This window comes from Paralichthys olivaceus, chromosome 12 (assembly GCF_024713975.1).
Source record: "Paralichthys olivaceus isolate ysfri-2021 chromosome 12, ASM2471397v2, whole genome shotgun sequence".
In the NCBI taxonomy this organism is placed as follows: domain Eukaryota; kingdom Metazoa; phylum Chordata; class Actinopteri; order Pleuronectiformes; family Paralichthyidae; genus Paralichthys; species Paralichthys olivaceus.
Window position 1 is genome coordinate 4,168,580 of NC_091104.1, and position 19,753 is coordinate 4,188,332.

The 19,753-nt window shown below is 44.6% G+C and overlaps 2 protein-coding genes across 16 annotated transcripts in view; one reads left to right on the forward strand and one right to left on the reverse strand.

Moving 5' to 3' along the window:
- The window catches only part of gphb5 (glycoprotein hormone subunit beta 5), a 9,477-nt gene extending 4,682 nt beyond the window's left edge, over positions 1 to 4,795 (reverse strand). The window contains exon 1 of one of the 3 annotated variants that reach the window (XM_069535135.1): positions 3,675 to 4,795. The gene's annotated coding sequence lies outside the window, so the exon portion shown is untranslated. Of the gene's footprint in view, positions 1 to 1,948; positions 2,081 to 3,581 lie in introns of those variants that run through there. The other 2 variants (XM_069535133.1, XM_069535134.1) reach the window with 2 other exon arrangements.
- syne2b (spectrin repeat containing, nuclear envelope 2b) overlaps positions 1,936 to 19,753 on the forward strand; it is a 114,775-nt gene continuing 96,957 nt past the window's right edge. For 8 of the 13 annotated variants that reach the window (XM_069535115.1, XM_069535120.1, XM_069535119.1 and 5 more), the window contains exons 1-10: positions 1,940 to 2,390; positions 7,502 to 7,628; positions 13,376 to 13,437; positions 15,467 to 15,562; positions 15,647 to 15,724; positions 15,824 to 15,916; positions 16,122 to 16,324; positions 16,430 to 16,629; positions 18,303 to 18,403; positions 19,202 to 19,294. In XM_069535115.1, coding sequence (XP_069391216.1) covers positions 7,541 to 7,628; positions 13,376 to 13,437; positions 15,467 to 15,562; positions 15,647 to 15,724; positions 15,824 to 15,916; positions 16,122 to 16,324; positions 16,430 to 16,629; positions 18,303 to 18,403; positions 19,202 to 19,294 — 1,014 coding nt within the window. In that variant the 5' untranslated portion in view covers positions 1,940 to 2,390; positions 7,502 to 7,540. Of the gene's footprint in view, positions 2,391 to 7,501; positions 7,629 to 10,113; positions 10,252 to 13,375; positions 13,438 to 15,466; positions 15,563 to 15,646; positions 15,725 to 15,823; positions 15,917 to 16,121; positions 16,325 to 16,429; positions 16,630 to 18,302; positions 18,404 to 19,201; positions 19,295 to 19,753 lie in introns of those variants that run through there. The other 5 variants (XM_069535126.1, XM_069535116.1, XM_069535127.1 and 2 more) reach the window with 5 other exon arrangements.

Genomic DNA, 19,753 nt, shown 5'->3' on the forward strand with positions numbered 1-19,753 from the left:
ACCAGCTTGTTCCCACTCCATTAGGCTGATTAGGAAAAGAGTCTGCACTTTTGTTCTCAGTCATCCACACGGAAGAGGGGGAACAACACACTCCATCTCACTCCCGACTGCGTCTACTGTCACTCATCCCAGCTCAATTAGCTGGCTCCAGAGACGGAGCCGGCTCCTGTTCTCACACGCCGACTGTGATGACTTCACCCCCGAGCTCCGCTAAGCCTCCACACTGCCCCGCCACTTCGTCTCAGTATTTTCACCATGTTTTGTTTGTGTTTTGTTGTGTTGCCAGTGACTTTTCCAATACGACAAAGCCGCGAGGACACGTCTCACAGGCTTCGCCGGACAGGATGCATGTGGGAGACAACGGCAGGGGGAGGAAAAAGAGGAAGGAGACAGGGACACGTGGAGAAGGGGAAAGAATTGAATTTGGGTGAGTAAGCAGCTCATCAAGAAATTACCATCGTCGGAGGCCCCGCGGGCAGCGAGGAGCCGGCGGAGCAGAACGGCTCTCAAGCAGCTCGGGGAAATGAATCCTGAAAAGTAAAGTTGAAAGTTGGGGCCAAGCAATTAAAGTTAGATTAGAGAACATTGAGGAGGATGAGTCAGGGACAGGTCCACACTCCTCGCACACACTCTTCCTCCCTGCTGCTGCAAGCGTGGCGGTTATTGAACGGTGTGGAATAACAGAGCGCATGTAATTGGATAACACAAGTGATTACGATGGAGTGAATTATAATCCAACACAAAGGCTGGATTTCCACAATCCGGATCTTCATTATTAATGAAAGATTCTTTTATCTCTTTCTGTCATGGTTGGTTTCTGTGAGGAAACCCGTCCGGACTGAGGCTTGAGTCTCACATACAGTGAATGATTTTTATCACTTCAGCTGACGAGCGAGGAAACCTGTGAGAATCTGGAGAAATGATTCAGACCTGACTTTGACCCGAGGAGCTTGTTGCTGTGCAGAGACGAGGCTGAACCGGCGACGGCCTGGAAGCGCCTGCACATGGTGACAAATTAAAGTGAGAACCCACACGAGGCGTCTCCGAGGTTTCAGTTCAGCAGGAACATCCACTCACCTCAGCTCGTTCTTGAGCTTTCGACAGTGTCACACAGTCTCGGGAAGTTGAGCTGGAACGTTTCAAACTTTATTGCATTCTTTTTAAAAAGTATCCTCCGTGTGAATGTTCATTATTAAAATAGACATTAATAAAAACAAGACAAATCTGCCCTGAGGTTGAACAGTGACCACACTGAGCAGCTCGTGATGAAACCCTGTGTATTAAAGGTCTCTCATTACACATCCTGTCAGGGTTCCCTTCACCTGCAGCATCACGACGCTGTGCTGCCCTCTGCTGCTCACTCGTGGCACTGACAGAGTTCACAGACGTCACATCTCACGATGTCGTTGCAGCTGTTTCATTTTCCCATTTCATGCACCACTGAATGTTTGTTGTTGGTTTTTTTTGTCCAAACCTCCCGGAAGCCTGGAGGCGCTTCAATTTAATATTTGTGCTCAAATAAACAAAGAGCACAAGTAGAAATATTTGTCTTCGTAGTACTTGTACATGTTTTTGCTGCTGATGTGAGAGGCAGCTACTACACAAACAGCTCTGCTGGTTATGACCTCATTAGTCTTTAAACGTTGTTAATTTTAACGAGTCCTTCTTTTATTGTTTTCCTTTTAGAAGCATATATTCAAATAGAGATTTTTTTTGTTGCACGTCGACACGAGCAGCTTTTCTCAACTGCTGAACCAGCCCGTGTGAACTTTGACCTTTGAGCTCCTCCTCCTCGTGGGAAACCTGTGGATAAATGTGCAGCAGCTGATGTGTGTTCACCTGAACTGGTTTTTGATGATTGGATGAAACGTTAATCTGTTCACATTCTTTGTCTTTGTCACTTTATGTATTATCATAATGTATTTACAGTAAGATGGATGTTGTTTACCGTCTCTATGACTGAATGAGAGGAGACCAGAGATGTTCTCAGGTTCTGGATCAGCTCCGCACCGAGCTGAACGAGATGTTCGGCCCACATGCACTTGTTGCAGCTGCACCTTCAGTCCGAGTCACATCCACCAGTCGGTGCCAAACTGGAGGAGGGCGTGTGCCTTCAACCGTGACTGGTTTCTATATTTAGTGATCCAGTGACTTTTCTCTGCTTGGCCCCGGTTTGGCTCTGGCTTCTCCGGTGACAGTCCCCGGGTCGTCCTGCAGCCCTGCATGCAGACTCCAGATCTGTCAAACTGCTTCAGGTTTCACGTCCTCCAACCGGCACAGAGCAAGATCCTCTCTTCTTCTTCCTCTCCTTCTCCTTCTTCTTCTTCTTCTTCTTCTTCTCAGCAGAGTTCACTGTTCTCTGGAGCTGCATCCTCACCACTCTGCTGCATGTGAGTACAACACACTTCTGTTCCTCTCCAGAACGTTTAGAATCACGCAGAGACTCTGCAGTTGTGAAACGCTTTAGTCTGTCATGGATCCATTTCCTCAGTAATGATTCCTCTGCCTCACTGTTCTCAGACCTGTGGTGCAGCCGCTTGTTATCTGCATTATTAAAAAGTCCTTTGCTCTTCCTGAAGGACAGCTCAACACACACACACACACACACACACACACACACACACACACACACACACACACACACACACACACACACACACACACACACACACACACACACACACACACACACACACACACACACACACACACACACGTGTTCCCCCTGCTGCTATTTTTGGATCCTGACAGACTCACAACACACAATCTGACATTCCTGCTGTCACACAGGCCGAGCACTTTGTGACTTTGAATAACTGCAGGGAAATCAAAGAACTGCTCGACTTACATAAAACTCGTAAATACAAGTACTTGATGTCGCGCATATGTTCACGTATAATTGATGATGTCGAATTATATTTTGTTCTAACTTAATAAAAGGTGTCATGTTTAAAGTGCCGCCTGAGTAACTGTATGACTTCATTCCATTTTCTTGTCGAGTTACGATAAGATAAACTTTAATGATCTCATGGTGGCAAACTTCTCTCGTTACAGCAGCAAATACTCAAAAAGTAGAATTAAATAGTAAATAAAATAGAAAATAGAAAAGTAAACTGATGTAAAACTAAAGAGAATATGTACATAACATTCACCTTTTACTGCAGACAGGAGAGAAATGTACTTGAGTAAAGTTCAGTGCAGAGAATGATTGTACGAGGATCTATGATGTGCATTATGTATAAAATATATAAATATATATTATAAAGAGAGATTTTTTATTAAGATAAAAAGTAGATGTGCTTGCAAATGTAGTGAGAAATCAAATAAGAAAATCCAGACATAGAAACAGAAATACTGTGTTTAAATAATATACATTTTTGCGTTGTTATTCTAGTAACTGGTACTTTTCAGTTTTTGTCCATCACACAATCTGTTCTACTACTTTATTACGATTACTTAAACTGCTGCCGAGGCCACGAGCGCTCAGTTATTTCTGCTCCTTCTATAGCTGCTACTCATCCTGCTGCTCCGGCAGTATAGTATATATATAGTGTATGACAGTACTAGTACACTACAGTTACCTCGACTTGCTGTGCAGCTGAACCCATGCATTGTTTGTGTTCTCCTCTGCCTGGTCACAGCAGAAGATAAAGGAGGAGAATGTCCAAACTCACACGGTAACACGGCCTGTGTGGTCAAAGGTTCAAATCCTGACCGTTCAGGAACGCCCCTGTGTCAGTGACCTCGTTTCCATTATCTGCTGGGACTCTGTGCATCATTGGAAATGTGCGTCGTGTTATAAAAAGCCCCACGGTGAAAGTGAGATCCGTCCCGGCTCGATGTTTGTGTTGTCAGCCTCTCCTCTGTTGTGTCGGCGGATCAGGGCGTGTCTGTGAACGCTGCCTGTGACAGGTTCAGCAACACCTGATGATTTACAGCCCAGACGCCGTCAGCGAGAAACAAAGAGACGCCTGAAATCTTTTACAGAGTTAATGAGAAAGTGTTGCCGCCGCAGAGAGAGTCCCCACGCTGACAACAGGGAGGAGGAGAGTTGTTGTTGTTGTTGGTGGTGTCGGACATGACGGTGCAGGGACTGCGGTCGATGTGGTTTTCACTGATGTTTCTTTAGAGGGTTTGTCCCACGACTTCAAATCAGCTCCAGCTTGTGTTTGTCACATATTTCAACACATCACCCGTTCAGGAGGTCGAAGATGTTTTCGTCTGTTTGTCTGTAACCGTCTCACACCCTCCATCCGTCCTTTACGTTGGCACGACTGTTAAGCAAACAATCCACTAGGGGGCAGCACAGAGGCGTGAGTTTCTAACGACAATAAACACGGAGGATCCGGCGTACGCAGCCGACGTTGGCCGAATTCCTCGTAGACCGTCTGGTCTTCGGCTTGTCCCGCCCTTACAGCCGTCACCTAGCATCAGAGCTACGATTCAAACCACTGAAAAGTATCGGTAGTACTTTGTAGTTTCCGGTTTGGTTGAGTACTAACATTTGAAAATAAATAGATCTGACGTTGAAAAAGCCGAGGGTGGACGGACGCTGTAGGAGCCATGAACAGGTTGGTCATCTTTCCTCTTCCCGGACATCAGTGATTTTTTGGAATAGTGCGTCACCGTGTCTTCAAATGCAGCTTTTCTTCAAAAAGTTCCACCGTTGTTGAAATGTGTTCCTCGTGACCTGTAACTGTCTCGATGAAATCATTGAATGAAGAGTCCAGTTTCTATTTAACCTCGAGCTTGAACAAGACGTATTGTTTTTCTGTTTCCTGTAATAAGAAGTTGTGTCCATCTTCTTCAGACTTGTGTTTCTGCTCAGGGACAAAATATTCAACGTATGTTTAAAATCTCCTCATGTTGCTTCTCTGACTCAGGTCACATGACTGCCCCCCCCCCCCCCTTCACAGGTTAGTGCTGTGAATAATAATCAATCAATACTCATGAGTCACAGAAACACATGTAGAAGCATCTGAAGCCCCCCCCCCCCTGTGCTTTTTCCACAACACTGCCCTCTGCCTTGTTTCTACAATTAGAGCTGACACTCGTGACTTTCACTCGGGGAAACTGTCACAAGTTTCCTGCTTCTGTCTCGTCCTCCTCAGTTTTTATAGCGTTACTCTTTCACCTCTAAGTTCATCCCTCTCTCTCCATCTCTCTTCAACCCTCATATCGGGGTACGTCTGTGGATACAGTTCATTTAAAAAAGAAATGAATTCCTTTAAACCTGATGACAACTCATCGAATTCACTGAAATCATCGAGCTTCCTTTTCCTTTCCAGTAATCATCCGTGACGTCCCCCGCTGGGTCGTGAGCCGCCGCTGTGAAGCGTTTTGAACGATACAGGCTGTCAATCACACTGTCCACGCCCCTCACGCACACTGTGCTTTATTTGACTCTCGTGACCTGTCGACTTATTATCAGACACATTAACAACCTGATGCATGAAGTTTTTTATTCGTTGGAGACGATGAAAAGTTCCTCATCTGTACGTTTTCCCAGTTTTTATTTTTTCTCTTCCTCACTTGGGCCTGGTTGTTCTTCCTCTGACGCTCCCCCCCCCCCTCCCCCCTCTCCCTTATTCAGCAGCTGACATGAAGCCTTGGGATATTTTGCATGCCATGCTATAGTGGTTCACCGCCCCCCCCCCCCCAACACACACACACACACACTGTCATGCTTTATAGTGCAGTGTTATTTTAGTGCGGATCCGTGTGCCCACATTAACACTGGAGGGCAGTGGTTCAGTTGACTGGTCGTGTTTTGACAAATTGCTGCAGCACGATTGTGTCGAGGTCGAACATCAGTAACCTTCAAGAATCGAAAGTTCATGAATGTGTCTTTGTTTGATTCAAAGCTTCGTGCATCAAACTATTTGATTGAATTATTATTATTGGTCTTATTAAGTAGTTTGCCGCATATGTGGTCCGACAGTTGTTTCTCATTTCCTGTCATGTTACATTCGCTTATGAAATAACTTTAAAGTCTTTTTAGGAACAACCTCGTATCCAGGTTGATCATTTTAATAAGTGTTATTACTGTTTAAGTAAAATGATAAATGTTTTCAAGCCTCCGTCTCAAACACTCGGTTTTACCTCCTGTGTCTTCAAGACGGAGGCAGACAGAGCTCAACACACTGCAGGTCAAGAAAACACACGAACACAACTTCATGAGTTTAACGACACGTGCTGCAAAAAGTCACAACACATGCAAATACACACACGTGCTGCAAAGAGCGAGAAACGACACTGGACATGTTTCCAGGGACGTGAAAAAAAAAGTGATGAACCTGAAGTTTGTTGCTTTGTAAAGATTTAGATCAGTGGTGATTTATTGATGATTTATTTTAAACCAAACCAGTTCTCAGAATGTTTTCTAGCTTCAGAGCAGGGTTTTAAAGATGTTTAATAAAAACTATGAAGGGAACACACGATAGACCTGAGCTATGTTTACATATTTTTGTACACACACACCTGACGTTCCGGCTCGACTTGAAATGTGTTTCCATAATTCAGGGAACTCACTCACACAAAAATACCAGCTTTTCCTCTGTTGTTCATTTGGTGCCCAGCCGCAAGCTTTGTTTGTTTTGGATGCACAAATGTTCGGCACAGTAAAAAACCGGTCTCACAGGTCGCAGGCCAGTAAAAGAAAGTGTTTCCGAGTGCAATGGTGATATTATCTTGCATCTGAAACGGCCTTCAGATTTATTTAGTTAAGCCTCTGCTTGAAATTAGAAATTCATTCTTGCGCTCGTTAAATGCTGCTGCAGGCAACAGGAAGTCCATCAAACATGAATCTGTCTGATTTGTCCATCTGAGTGAGACACTTTAAAACAAACTATTTGACCTGATGTGACATCTCCTCCGAGCTGCTGCCGAGGCCTCCTGTCACGCTGTTTTATTTTAGCCTCTCTCACCTGTTGTCCCGAAGCGTCCGTCCGGTTTGTGATGGGCAGACAAAGACGTGCTGGTCAAATCAAAGGCACCTTCGTTTTTTTTATTTCCCCGTGTGATTTGTTTTGACAGGCGTGTTGAGAGACGTTTAAATGTCAAACACTTTCCTCGCTGCACTTATTCGTACCCCAGGGCGACAAGAACAAGATAAAACACAGCGCCGGACGCAGCTCGCTTCATCCAGTAATAATAATAATAACTTTCTACATGTACATCTCACAGCTCATGCATTAGAATACAACGTGCTTAGCAATAGATGAATAAATAATAATAATAAAGTGAAATTAAATGTATGTTTTATTTGCAGAGCTGATGTTTTTAACTATGTTGAATTTAAACACAAGTAGAATGATCGATATGATCAGAAGCAGGTTGATGAGCCTTTAAACTGCACTTTTAACAGACAGCAGGTTTTAACTGTTGTGTTTTTATTCCTAAGTTCCGATTTAATACCGGGGACACTTGGTCAGAGTCACCGATCTTCACTCTCTCAGCTCCACTGCTTCACATTAACACTGATGTTTTCTCTCTCTGTCAGACTGGTGCCATGCTGCCGGGAGGCTGCGGGTGAGGAAACATGTCGTCAGATTTCCACTCTGGAGATGGTCTGGTGGAGAGGGGGTCCATCCCCCTGGACATCGACAACGTCCACTTGCTTCTGCAGGGTCAGTCTGAACCGAACACGCATTAATCACCGGGGAGCTTCTGTTTTCAGTGTCCTTCACGGAAAACAACTCACTTGAAGCCTGATGGAAGATTATGGGACAAGAAAGAACCCGGAACAGTTTTGAGCAGATCAGAAAATCTGTGTTGTGAGTCTGAGTTGAAGTTCCGGGTGAAGTATCTTCAGTCTGGATGATGTATTTTTGCAGGTATTCTGTGTGAATACTCCAGTTCCTGATATTCCTGCTGTCACCGTGTATTATAGTTTGATGATTTACTTCGATGAGCATTGAAGCTAAACTGCTTGTTTCCGCTCCACCTGAAGGCCGAGGTCATGTTCTGTAAGAGGAATTCCCCTGCGTCTTCATGTCAGTGTATTATAACCGTCACTATGGTAACATCATAACTACTGAGCCTCAGTGTCTCTCTCGGGGGGGGGGAGGAGGTCGTCTCACTCCGCCGGCTCCGTCCTGTTTCCTTGTTTCTTCTTCAGAGTTCACTCTCGCTCTAGTCTGTTGACACTGACGCGCCGCTCTCTCCGACACGTGAGTCACGAAGTAAAAGATCCGCTCGCCGCCTCCCAGAGGACCTCTGAACATCTGGGGCGAAGCTGTGATGTGTTGATTGTCTGATTGTGTCCATCAGTTCTCTAAACCAGCGTCCCTCAACGCGTCACCTTCTCTGGAAGATCGTGACTTTTAGTTCGTGGTTTCTGAGCTGTTCTAAATTATGAATCAATTCTATTGAGTCAGAGGTGAAAAGACTTCTGCTCAAATCTTTGATATTTCATGAACTAAACAAGAACAATTGCGACATAAACTGATCGTAAGAATCATGTTTAGTTGCCGTGATGGTTTTTTTTTTTTATTCCTGTGTGAAGCTGCAACACTAACGAGTTGTTTTCGAGTTGGCGTTGAGACTTCTGAACGAGCAGAACAGTATTTTCTAAAGTCTATAATCTGATGACTGAGTTAAACTCTGGCACCAGCAGGACGGGTTCTCTCCAAACCTCCATCTTCTCGTGGTGATAGTCGCATCTTCTCATTTGTATCATCTGTTACGACATCATCCTGCAGTTAGGATCTGTTTCCTCTCCTCCACCTCAGGTCGAGAAGCGTCTCTCTCTCTCTCTCTCTCCCCTTTTTTTAGAACACAGCACCTTTTATTATGATTTTTTCCAATTATGTCATTTCCAGCCCGTTCACTTTCCAGAGGGGATGATGTAAGACTAACGCCCCCGTGACGAGCCCGAGTGGTTGGGAGGGAGTTTTTTTTTTGAACAAGTGGTAATGATGAAAGAATGAGACTAAAAATATCTCATGTTATATATAGATGTCGGTTTATTCAGTGTTTTCATCATCAGGATACTTCTGTGCACATGTAATCTGGTTTGGATGAGGATTTTACGATGATCAAACCATTTCTTGTAAATAAAAAAACGGATGACATGACGCCCCCTGGTGAACGGCTGCAGTATAGATTATAAACCCCGCCCCTCCATGTTAGTAGATGGGACGTCGACCAAAGTGACTGTTAAATACCTTTTTTCCTGGATTGTTGTTATTTGCTGCTATAAAAATGAGAAAGATCACGATTGACGCCTGAGACTCTTTACATCACATTTCATTCTATCCAAAGCGACTTACAATGAGTGCATCGCCCGAGAGGGAACCAACCCAGAGCAGGTCCGATAGCACTAGCGGGTGGACCGGCCAGGAGGGAGGTGCAGGAGTCGAGGCGTGAGATGACCGGAGCCTGAACCAGAACCTGTAACTGCCTTCTGAGCGACAGGAGGACGTGTCTCCTGATGTCGTGCAGCAGGGGGGGGGGGGGGCGAAAAGTAGTTTGGTCTTGTCAAGGTTAATATTCATGTGACTCAGGTGACTCACTCGCAGTTGGTGGAGCACATGTGTCGGCAGATGCCACAGCTCCATCAGCCAATCACACCTGTGCAGACTCAAGATGGCAGCGCTCGGGTGCAGGATGTTTTGGCTTCATTTCCAGATGGCGGGAGGAAACAGAGACTTGTCGTCCATCTTGTATTCCGTCTGCGGCTTGAACACGTTTGATGCCGAAGATAAACAGAGAGTTCTCCATCAGAACGATTGTTGACATGGCGTCCACACGCTCCACCTCAGCTTCACAGCTTGGCATTTCAGCATCTCTCTCTTTTTCCTAGTGTTGTTTCCAGTTTCTCTCACAGGGAGGAGTACATTACATAAGGAATCCAAATTTTAAAGCTGTTGACATTTGAAAATTGAGACACATTTTCCAGCATGAAGAACGAACCCACGCGGCTGCAGCTGCAGCAGCAGCAGCAGCAGCAGCAGCAGCAGCAGCAGCAGCAGCAGCAGCAGCAGCTCGTTGCAGGTCTTGTTTCGGCAGGCCTGAAGCCTGGTGTGAGTCAGACTGTGGAGAGGCGGAGCTCAGCAGCTTCACTTCCCAGCTTCCCTGCAGCCTGAGTGTGTGGAGTGTTTGCTTGGACAAGAAAAACTTATTGTCCTATCAGCTTCATTTCATTTGCATCTCTTAATGCAGTCATGGATCTGCAGTTCTGTGAACCACGTGTTTAGACGTGTGGTTTGCGTTGATGTGTATCAGTCATCATGAGTGATCCCATCGTGGGTGAGTTTATTTTATTTCTCTCTATGGTCGTGACATCTCCCAGTACTGTGTAGAATATAATGAGTAATGATGTAATAGATTTAACTATCAGCGTATGAAATACTCCAGGTGCACTGCTGCAGTATAAAAGTATTTACAGCTCTAAAGGTTAAACACTGAGAAGTGAAAGTTCCCAACTTCTGTCAGTTAAGTGTAATATATGAATCTTCAATAAAGATTTAATCATAACTTTTAATAAGTTGATATAAGTTCTGCTGAATCATGAGTTCTCAGCTTGCGTGTGTTTGTTTTATCAGTAAATCAAAAATCAAACAGAGTCTTTTCTCTCCTGATGAATGGAAGTTTGTTTTTAGGGCCAGTGCAGGTCTGGGGCCTGATAGGAGGAACGTGTTTCTCTGCATGAAAGTTCAGGAATGAGGCGAGAACCAGGATTTGTGGACGCATGTATCACGTGTGTTTTTCTGACTGTAGCATGTTTGCTTAAAGCTGCTGTAGCTCACAGTGACACTGACAGAAGAAGTGAATAGAAACGCAAAGTGAATGTTTGAACTTTTCTCCAGAAACTGTAACTGAAATGAATAAATGGAAACATAGAAGAAGTTTTTAGGGGACATTTTGGGACATTCTGTCACGTTAGAGAAGACACGATATTTTAGCATTCACTCATCACACACATCACCTTCCTCAGACTGTCCACTGCTGCAGCTCCTCTCTTCAGCCTCTGTCTCAAACACTTGGTTTTAGCTCCTGTCTCTTTAAGGCTCAGTCTGCTCTGATTGGTCGACCGCCTCTTGTACGTGTAGGAAATGTCGGCCCTTAGTTTATCTGGCTCTGTTTGGGGGGGGCGTGTCCTATGAGCCGCTAGGTGCGCATTATGCAAATGTTGGAGATCGTGACGTCATGTGTCGATGCTGGATAATTTTGGTCCGATCTGGACGGACACTGAAGTGGAAACTCTGTGACTTTGACGCTTTGTGACTTTGACGCTCTGTGACTTTAACGCTTTGTGACTTTGACGCTCTGTGACTTTAACGCTTTGTGACTTTGACGCTTTGTGACTTTGACGCTCTGTGACTTTAACGCTTTGTGACTTTGACGCTTTGTGGCTTTGACGCTCTGTGACTTTAACGCTTTGTGACTTTGACGCTCTGTGACTTTAACGCTTTGTGACTTTAACGCTTTGTGACTTTGACGCTCTGTGACTTTAACGCTTTGTGACTTTGATGCTCTGTGGCTTTGACGCTCAGTGACTTTGACGCTCTGTGACTTTAACGCTTTGTGACTTTGACGCTCTGTGACTTTAACGCTGTTTGACTTTGACGCTCTGTGACTTTGACGCTCTGTGACTTTGACTCTGTGACTTTGACGCTCAGTGACTTTGACGCTCTGTGACTTTAACGCTCTGTGACTTTGACGCTCTGTGACTTTGACGCTCTGTGACTTTGACGCTCAGTGACTTTGACGCTCTGTGACTTTAACGCTTTGTGACTTTGACGCTCTGTGACTTTAACGCTCTGTGACTTTGACGCTCTGTGACTTTGACGCTCAGTGACTTTGACGCTCTGTGACTTTGACGCTCTGTGACTTTGACGCTCTGTGACTTTGACGCTCTGTGACCAAACAAGTTCGTTTAATAATAATTCTCCTGGCAAACCCTCAAGTGTTTCACAGCTCTCGTGTTTCCTCATCTTATTGACTTGGCAGCTGAAGGGACTTTTATGAACTTCTGGTTTCTCGTCGTTTTTCTTCGCCAGTGTTTCTGTTCACGTGTTGAAAGAACTCATGGATTATTTATATTTTACTGCGGCGGCTGATTAAGATTAGACTGTAACTGAACTGAGGTCAGAGGTGTCCTGCTGTTAAACATATTAGGGCAGAAATAGTCTGTAAATGCAGGAGTCGGAGCTCAGCATGGACGAGGACGGACCGATAGTTTCCAGCTGCTGGAGTTAATTCAGTAAAGAGGGAAACTGCAGGATCCATCGTTGTTGTCAGATAAAAACTCAGCTTCAGAAATCAAGTTTCTCACTGAAGTTTTCAAACTGTACAAGGTTGAAAATCCATTTCAGACAAAACTGAAGTAACTTGAAATAAGCGATGCAGTTTTTAATCTGACAGCAGTGATACGAGATGAATCCTTAAAAAGCTCTCAGATGTTCAGTGAGCGGTCGACTTGAGTTTCTGATGGAGAACGAGGACTGGATTATATGTGAGACTCTTCACACGGTCACTGAGCTGAACGACTTCATCGAGCTCTACAGCGGTGAGTCCGGTCTGTCAGTCTTTACAGCCGAGAGCTCTCGTCTGTGGTGATTGTTGAGGTTGTGTTTGTCTGTTAGTTAACAAGGCGACACAGAAACTTCTCAACCCATTACTCACAACTACTCAGCCTTTTGTACTATGTTGTGTACTTAATATGTACCATACATTTATGTTCTGTGTACTTATATGTCTGGATGCATGTTGACGATAACTCTCTTTCTCATATATTTGTACTTCATAACTTCATGCATCTATTTCATCAGAAAACTAATGAAAAGTGTTTAAGAAGTAAAATGTGGTTTAGATTCCATGCTCACTGCTCTGTTTACACTGAGCTGCTCTACTTTCTGCTGCTGCTCTATCTTTCATTGTTGAACTGGAGGCTTGTTCAGGCAACTCACTGTTTGATATTATTCCACCCGGAGCTGATTGGCCGAACCCTCGGGTGTTAGCTTCAGTAACAACCTGCCTTTAAAGGGCAAAGTTATTTGACGTGTTAACGCATGGAAAATTTCACAACAGGTGAAAACTGTGACTTTCTTCTGTTGAGGCTCTGAAACAAACTGGGATCGGATCAGTGACGGTTTCGACCTGAAAGCTGAATTTGTCATGTCGCCCTCTGGAGGAATGTTTTTCCTCCAGAGGGACCAAAGCGTTTGCATTGGATGTGAAGAACGGTGGAATGGTTTCGCACAGATTGCACAGAACAGAGGTTTAGAATGAGTGGAACACGGATTTAATTATCTCGAGCTGAGCGAGGCTGCGACATGTTTCCTCTGCAGATAAAACGGTGATTTAGATCTTCTCATATCTGCAAATGTAATTCTGACATCCTGTGTCTCCTCCTCCTCTTCTTCAACAGTGGAACAAGAACAGATTCAGAAGAGGACGTTCACTAACTGGGTCAACGCTCAGCTGGCAAAGGTGAGCGGTGTCCCTGACCTCTGACCTCTGACCTCTGGGATTAGACCATCTTGCCCTTGGACGTCATTTATGCCCCGCCTATCCACGCTTACATCAATTCCAGCTGTCAATCGAGATGGTTCAGCCCATTTTTACATCATCAAATAATGAATTAAAACCAAAGTGATCAGAAACACGAACACTTGAACATCAGTGTGATAGGAAAAACCTCAAATGACACAAACCAAGATTGGGGGTGGAATTTGACCACTTAATTGGCCCATGTCCCAGCTGTGAACATGGAGGATACGTCGGTGGATGACCTACACTGCAGCTTACCACCAGGGGGCGATCCAGATGATTTGACTTCATCTTTCTGTACACATTCTACCTTTGAGGCTTTATTATATTTACTCTTTTGGGCGTAGATAACTTTATATTCATGCTTCATTCAGCTTCATATCACAGAACACAGTTAGTTTCGTATTCTCTCCATCTCTGCTGAAATGACCCGGTTTCCCCTCAGGAAGAAATTAAGTTAATTTCATTCCAGCGCTGAGTAATAACTTACCCACGAGAGTTTCCCTGAGCTGAGCTGCAGCTTCATAACAAACACAGGTGAGCGGCAGCGTGTGCGGACAGGATGTGATGCTTCAGCAGCTTCACCCACACCCAGATTCCCTCAATGTATAAAATGCTTCAGTAATGAGTTCTTACCTCATGTGACCCCCGACTGTAACCCAGTGATTCAAAACATGTTTTCAGGAGCTTTATTTTTTAAGAAAAGCAGTTTGTATTCCAAGAATGTAAATTATACTTACAAAATGCTATATAATAGGAATTGAGATTTTTCTTACAACCATTTGCAGAAAATCTTTGTTTCGGTTTAATCAAAAGTTGAAGATATAAAATATAAAATAACACATTTACACCAAAACTAAACAAAACAAAAAAGGAACAAACAAAAGGAGAAATAAGAACGGGAACAACCAGCCTCCTCTCCTGAACTCCTGCATCACTGCAAAAGGTTGTTGAGGTTAAATAAAAGTGAACATTTACAGCTGATTCCTTGTTTTTCTACTTACAGGAATAATAACTCGGCTCATTTACCGCAGCAGTGGAAATGATTCACACTGAGGATAAATCATAAAGACAAACACTAGTAAACGTGAAAGCATCAAATCCTGAACGCCGTCCACCTTGTTGAGACGCGTCTTGTTGTGAATTTATGTGACAGTGTAGAATTCCTCTCAAAGACTGTGGAGCAACAGAGATAAGAACGATTCTCTGTAAAACCTTTAGTCACCGTGAGTGTTTGAAATAGAAACCACGTGGACAGAATTTGGCAAAAGCAGCATCGTCGTCCTCGGACCCGATGTGAGTCAGCTGCAGAGCCCTGTCGTCCCCACGCTGGAGGTCAGGGCTCTGGAGGAGGCGGAGCTGGGGACATAAATATAGCAGAGCAGAGCAGAGCAAGGTTCACAGACAGACAGACAGCAACAGACGGACGCCGCCCTCCCCCACGTCTCCCCCACACTCCCACAGTCGTCCAGCTCTGGGCTCAGTGTTCGCTCAATAACCTGAATCATCTTTTTGTGGTTGTTCACATTAGAGTGATTTGGTGTCACTTGTGTTTTCTTTCGCTCTAGATCCAGTTCAACAAGTCTTAATAAGCTGAAATTATAAAATGCAGCGTTTTGCCTGAACTCAACAATGTTTATTTTATTCTTCTTCTGAATTCTTTCTTTACATTTCTGCTCAGTTCGAGTTTGTGCAGCAGCTTCCTGATTAGAACGGGTTTTAATACTGAGGTGAAGTCATTAATTATTAATATTTAGTTTGAATAATCACGTCATTCATCGCTGCTTCCTGAAGCCGCAAAAAATGCTCCTGCAACATCAAAACAGATTTTACAACCTTATAGACGAACGTAGTAAAACAACTGCAATCCTCATTTTCTGGAGATTTTTCCACAAAATGTCAGATTCTCAGAAACTAACAAGTCGCCTCTTTGTGTGTGTGTGTGTGTGTGTGTGTGTGTGTGTGACAGCGGAGGCCACCATGTATGATCCTGGATCTGTTCAACGACTTCCGCGACGGCTCCAAACTGCTGGACCTGCTGGAGGTGATGAGCGGCCAGCGCATCGTGAGTCCAGCCTCTGCTCGGCCGCCATCGTGATTTCCCGCCAGCGGCCGAACCCTGGACTCACTCTCTGGTTGTGTTTTGCAGAGTCGGGAGAGAGGAAGAGGAATGTTTCAGCACAGGAGCAACATCGAGAAAGCCCTCTCCTTCCTGAAGAAGAAATCTGTAAATGACAGAATCTACTTTCTGATTCTGTTTCTTTTTTTTTTGTGATGTTTCCACAGAGACTTTGTTCGTGTGAAATATTTCCTGTTTTCTCCCCAGATCAAACTCGTCAACATAAACATTCCTGACATCATCGATGGAAGACCGTCCATCATCCTGGGCCTCATATGGACAATCATTCTACAGTATCACGTGAGCTTAGTAGTTTTCAGTTTCCCTCTTCGGTCGAAAACAAAAAGCTCCAACTTTTATCAAAGAGCTTCTGACTCACAGTTGAGAAAACTGAACCACTACACAGGACATCGAATGTCCCACATGTTGCTGACGTGTACAAACGAGTGTGTTTCTCCTTTTTCGTCCTCCTGGTCGTGTCTCCATGCGGTGGGGGTGTTCTCAGATCGAGGAGTTGGCCAGCTGCCTTTCCTTCGACTCGCGTCAGGCGTCCATGGAGTCTTTGGCCAGTCTGGACTCGCGCTCCACGCTGTCGAGCCGCTCGGCCAGCAGCAGCCCTGTTCCCCCCCGAGCGTCACCGCTGCACGCCCGCTTCCGGGTCTCCGCCAAGAAGGCCCTGCTGCTCTGGGTCCGGGAACAGTGTCACAGGTGAGAAGTCGTGCAGCTCCAAAGGGGAAACGATTTAAATCGCAGGCTGTAAATAAACAACTTGGAGCCAAAGTGTGGAAATGAAACCAGCTTTGTTTCCCTCAGAGCCGGCTGCTCGGTCAGCGTGAAGGACTTTAAATCGAGCTGGAGGAGCGGGGTGGTGTTCCTGGCCGTCCTCTACGCTCTGCGGCCCGACCTGGTGGACCTGTCCAAGGCCAGAACCCGAAGCAACAGGCAGAACCTGGAGGAGGCGTTCCGCGTCGCAGAGAGAGAGCTGAGGATCCCCAGACTGCTGGAGCCTGATGGTGAGTCATCAAACTCTATTTATAAGGAATCAGTTCAAAAACAACCATGTGACCGACGCACAGGAGCTAAAAGTTTCCCTTCGGTGTCAGTGAACAGTTTTAATGTTGGATGATTTGATCTCGTACATGAATATTTATTCCACTACAGTTTTCTCACGGTGCAAATACTTTTCCTCGTCGGTTCCTCGTGTACAATATGTAGTAGAGTGAAGGTCGTACCAGAGATTCTCGCTGTGACCCAACTCAAACCACTGGAGGCTCAAAGGTTTTCTGACTGGACCGTACCACCAGGGTGGGGGTGTTGACCCAGATGTGTAGGTGTGATGACAGGCTGTTAAAGGTGGATACAAACAAATGCACCAGGTCCACGTTATAATAATGGAGGAGTTTCACTCTTGGCTTGAAACTAATAACTGTGTATGTTTTGGTAATGTAATGAGTTAGTACTTGTTCCCACTCGCACACATTTTTGTGTTCAGTAACACATCACACTGCGGAGAAGTGGAATCATTAAAAACACGGTACTCAGAGAAAGGGATTCACACAATACTTCCTAACATCGATGTTGAGGTTCGTGATATCGTCAACGCTCGATATTTTTAGCTCCATCTCGATTCGCACATATCCTCTCTGGTCGTTCCTCCAACACTCGGCAGGGAAAACATGTGCAGTGGAAAAAAAGAGGCAAATGTCTTTTATCTCAAAAATTAATTTTTGTCCACAAAACCCTGAATCCAATTACAGAATGACGCAACTGTGACACGGCTGAAATCTCGTTACTTCGCTGATATAATAAAACATGTCTTTTATTTCACAATAGCACGTGTGCATCACACAATTATTATTCTTTTTAAAACTAAATACAAACTGTGCGTTTTATTAATATTACACTTTACACATATTTCAGTTTCTGTGTCCATAACGAGGATATTTGTTTCGGTCCAGTCCTCACAGGATGATCAGGCCTGTGGTTTAATTTGCGTCATGAGTAATAACCCAGAAATTGCAGGACCCCACGGGCACGTTGAAATCAGCAGTGTGATTTTTAAGAAATCTGTGTGAACCAAACTCTTCTCTGACAAATTAACATGATGTGAAAATGTTTTTCTTTGGTGGTTTTCTAATAATCGTGAATTTGCACAAATGTCAAAACTGATTTTTTTTCTCTCCTGCTCAGTAATTTATCATGTTGATGCAGAAACATTTGAACGATTCCCAGAGTTTTGAAATCTCTTTTTATTACGCAGGCCTCCTTCACAATCTGTTTTCTACAGTTGCACCTACTTTTCTTTTTCCGAAAACATCTCTCGGTGGCATTCTTGCATTAATTGATGCGGTGCCTTGTGAATCTTTTGTGCTGAGCGTGGCTGAGAGATGTGCCTGAGCCGAACCCAGCCAGCTCGAGGGCAAGTGAGATGACGATCTGACAGTCTGCTGACTCCCTCGCTGTGTGGTTGCCTCAGTCTCATATAAAACCCTCGCTTGTTCCACTTCGCTCTGCTTGTTAATTCGTTAGCAGACTTTAATCGTCCCTTTAAAGACGGAGGAGTTACACCTCCATTCCTCAGATTCCAGTTCTGCAGCTTCAGGAGCGTGCTCGTGCATTAGTCTGCAGCTCTGACAGGAGCATGTTAGTGTGAGGCTGATCATGGAAGACTTTGATGTGGATGCAGATGTGGACGTTCGAGACCCAGATGAGAAGTCCATCATGACCTACGTGGCCCAGTTCCTGCAGTACTCCAGAGACCTGCCGGTGCCCGAGGAGGAGATGCAGGTCGGTGTTTCATTTCCTACAACAAACATTAAGTTGCTCAACGGTTTAATTTTAAGAAAAGTTTCCTTTCAGAGACAAGCAGTTGTAGTGTGTCTAGTTTTCCAGCTGTTTAACCACAATGAAGAAGGGCTTCAGTTCTGCTCAGGGAACAATGACTCGTTGTTTTGCAGGTCAACACATCGAGGTTTAAATTGATCACATTCCTCACATCTCAAACTTTCTTTCTCTGCGAAGTCGTTATAATTAAACCCCGGTTTTATGCGAACAAGTTGAACTCTTGGACACTTGGGTGCCTGTCATGGCTGAGTGGTTTCTCTCTCGATAAGCGTGTTGTGTCCATCATCACACGCGTGACGAGCAGGAATCCTTTCAGTCTGTTTATCAAAGACTTGTTGTGAAGATGTGAACTAGTTGCAGGCTGTTTTTTTCTCAGTAGAACAGTCGGATGAGTGTTTTTCTAACAGACTCCACAGCAGCGTCTGTGATGCTCCTCTGGCAACTCTCCCCCCCGGTGCACTTTTTCTATCATTCACACTTTTGTTTCTGTTTTGCAACTTCTCCAGAATTTACTCAGGAACAGATCTGTAGCTGTTATCTGCCCCGATAGATCAGTCGCACGTAATGAAAGCAGTTACACACCTCATATTCAGAAGTTCTGTGTTTCTCTGTTTGCTTCACTTCAGTTATCACCTGACCTTTATCCCTTCTCTCTCTCTCTCTCTCTCTCTCCTCAGTCACTTGGGATTTATTTTCTTGTTTCTTCTCGTTTCTCCTCCTTGTCTTTTTTTTCCCTCTCAGACACAATATCTGAATACTCCTCCGAAAGTTCCTTCTCCCATCAACCTGCCTGTTCACTACACTCCTGCTATTTCTGCGTCTCCTCTGCGACAGGTAGCGCTTCATCTCTTCAAGTTTCACCCATCTACTCACATCCTGAGACCCGGTGTCACGTTACATTAAATTATAATTGTTATCAGCATAGAATTTACTGTGAAGTCATAAATATTTTGGAGACAATGACATTTCCATCTTCACCTGAAACTATTTAAAAAAAGAAAGGAAATTTATAAACTAACAAATAAAAAGTCATGTTCAAAGTTTACAATCTAGAGAGATTCAAAAGTCAGACTCCATCTGTTTCTCAACTTCTCAACATGTTTTCCCAGCCTGCTCTCTGTCGGTGCCACACCCCCCTGTCACTGCTTTGTGATTTGCTCGGGAACCGTGTTGCCTGCTCGTTTTGAAACCAGCAGCCTCGGAGCTGCTGCGTCACACGGTGCAAATCAGCCGTGACGATACTCCGTTGCACCCACAAACAACTTAAGATTTAATTTGTGACGATCAACTTCC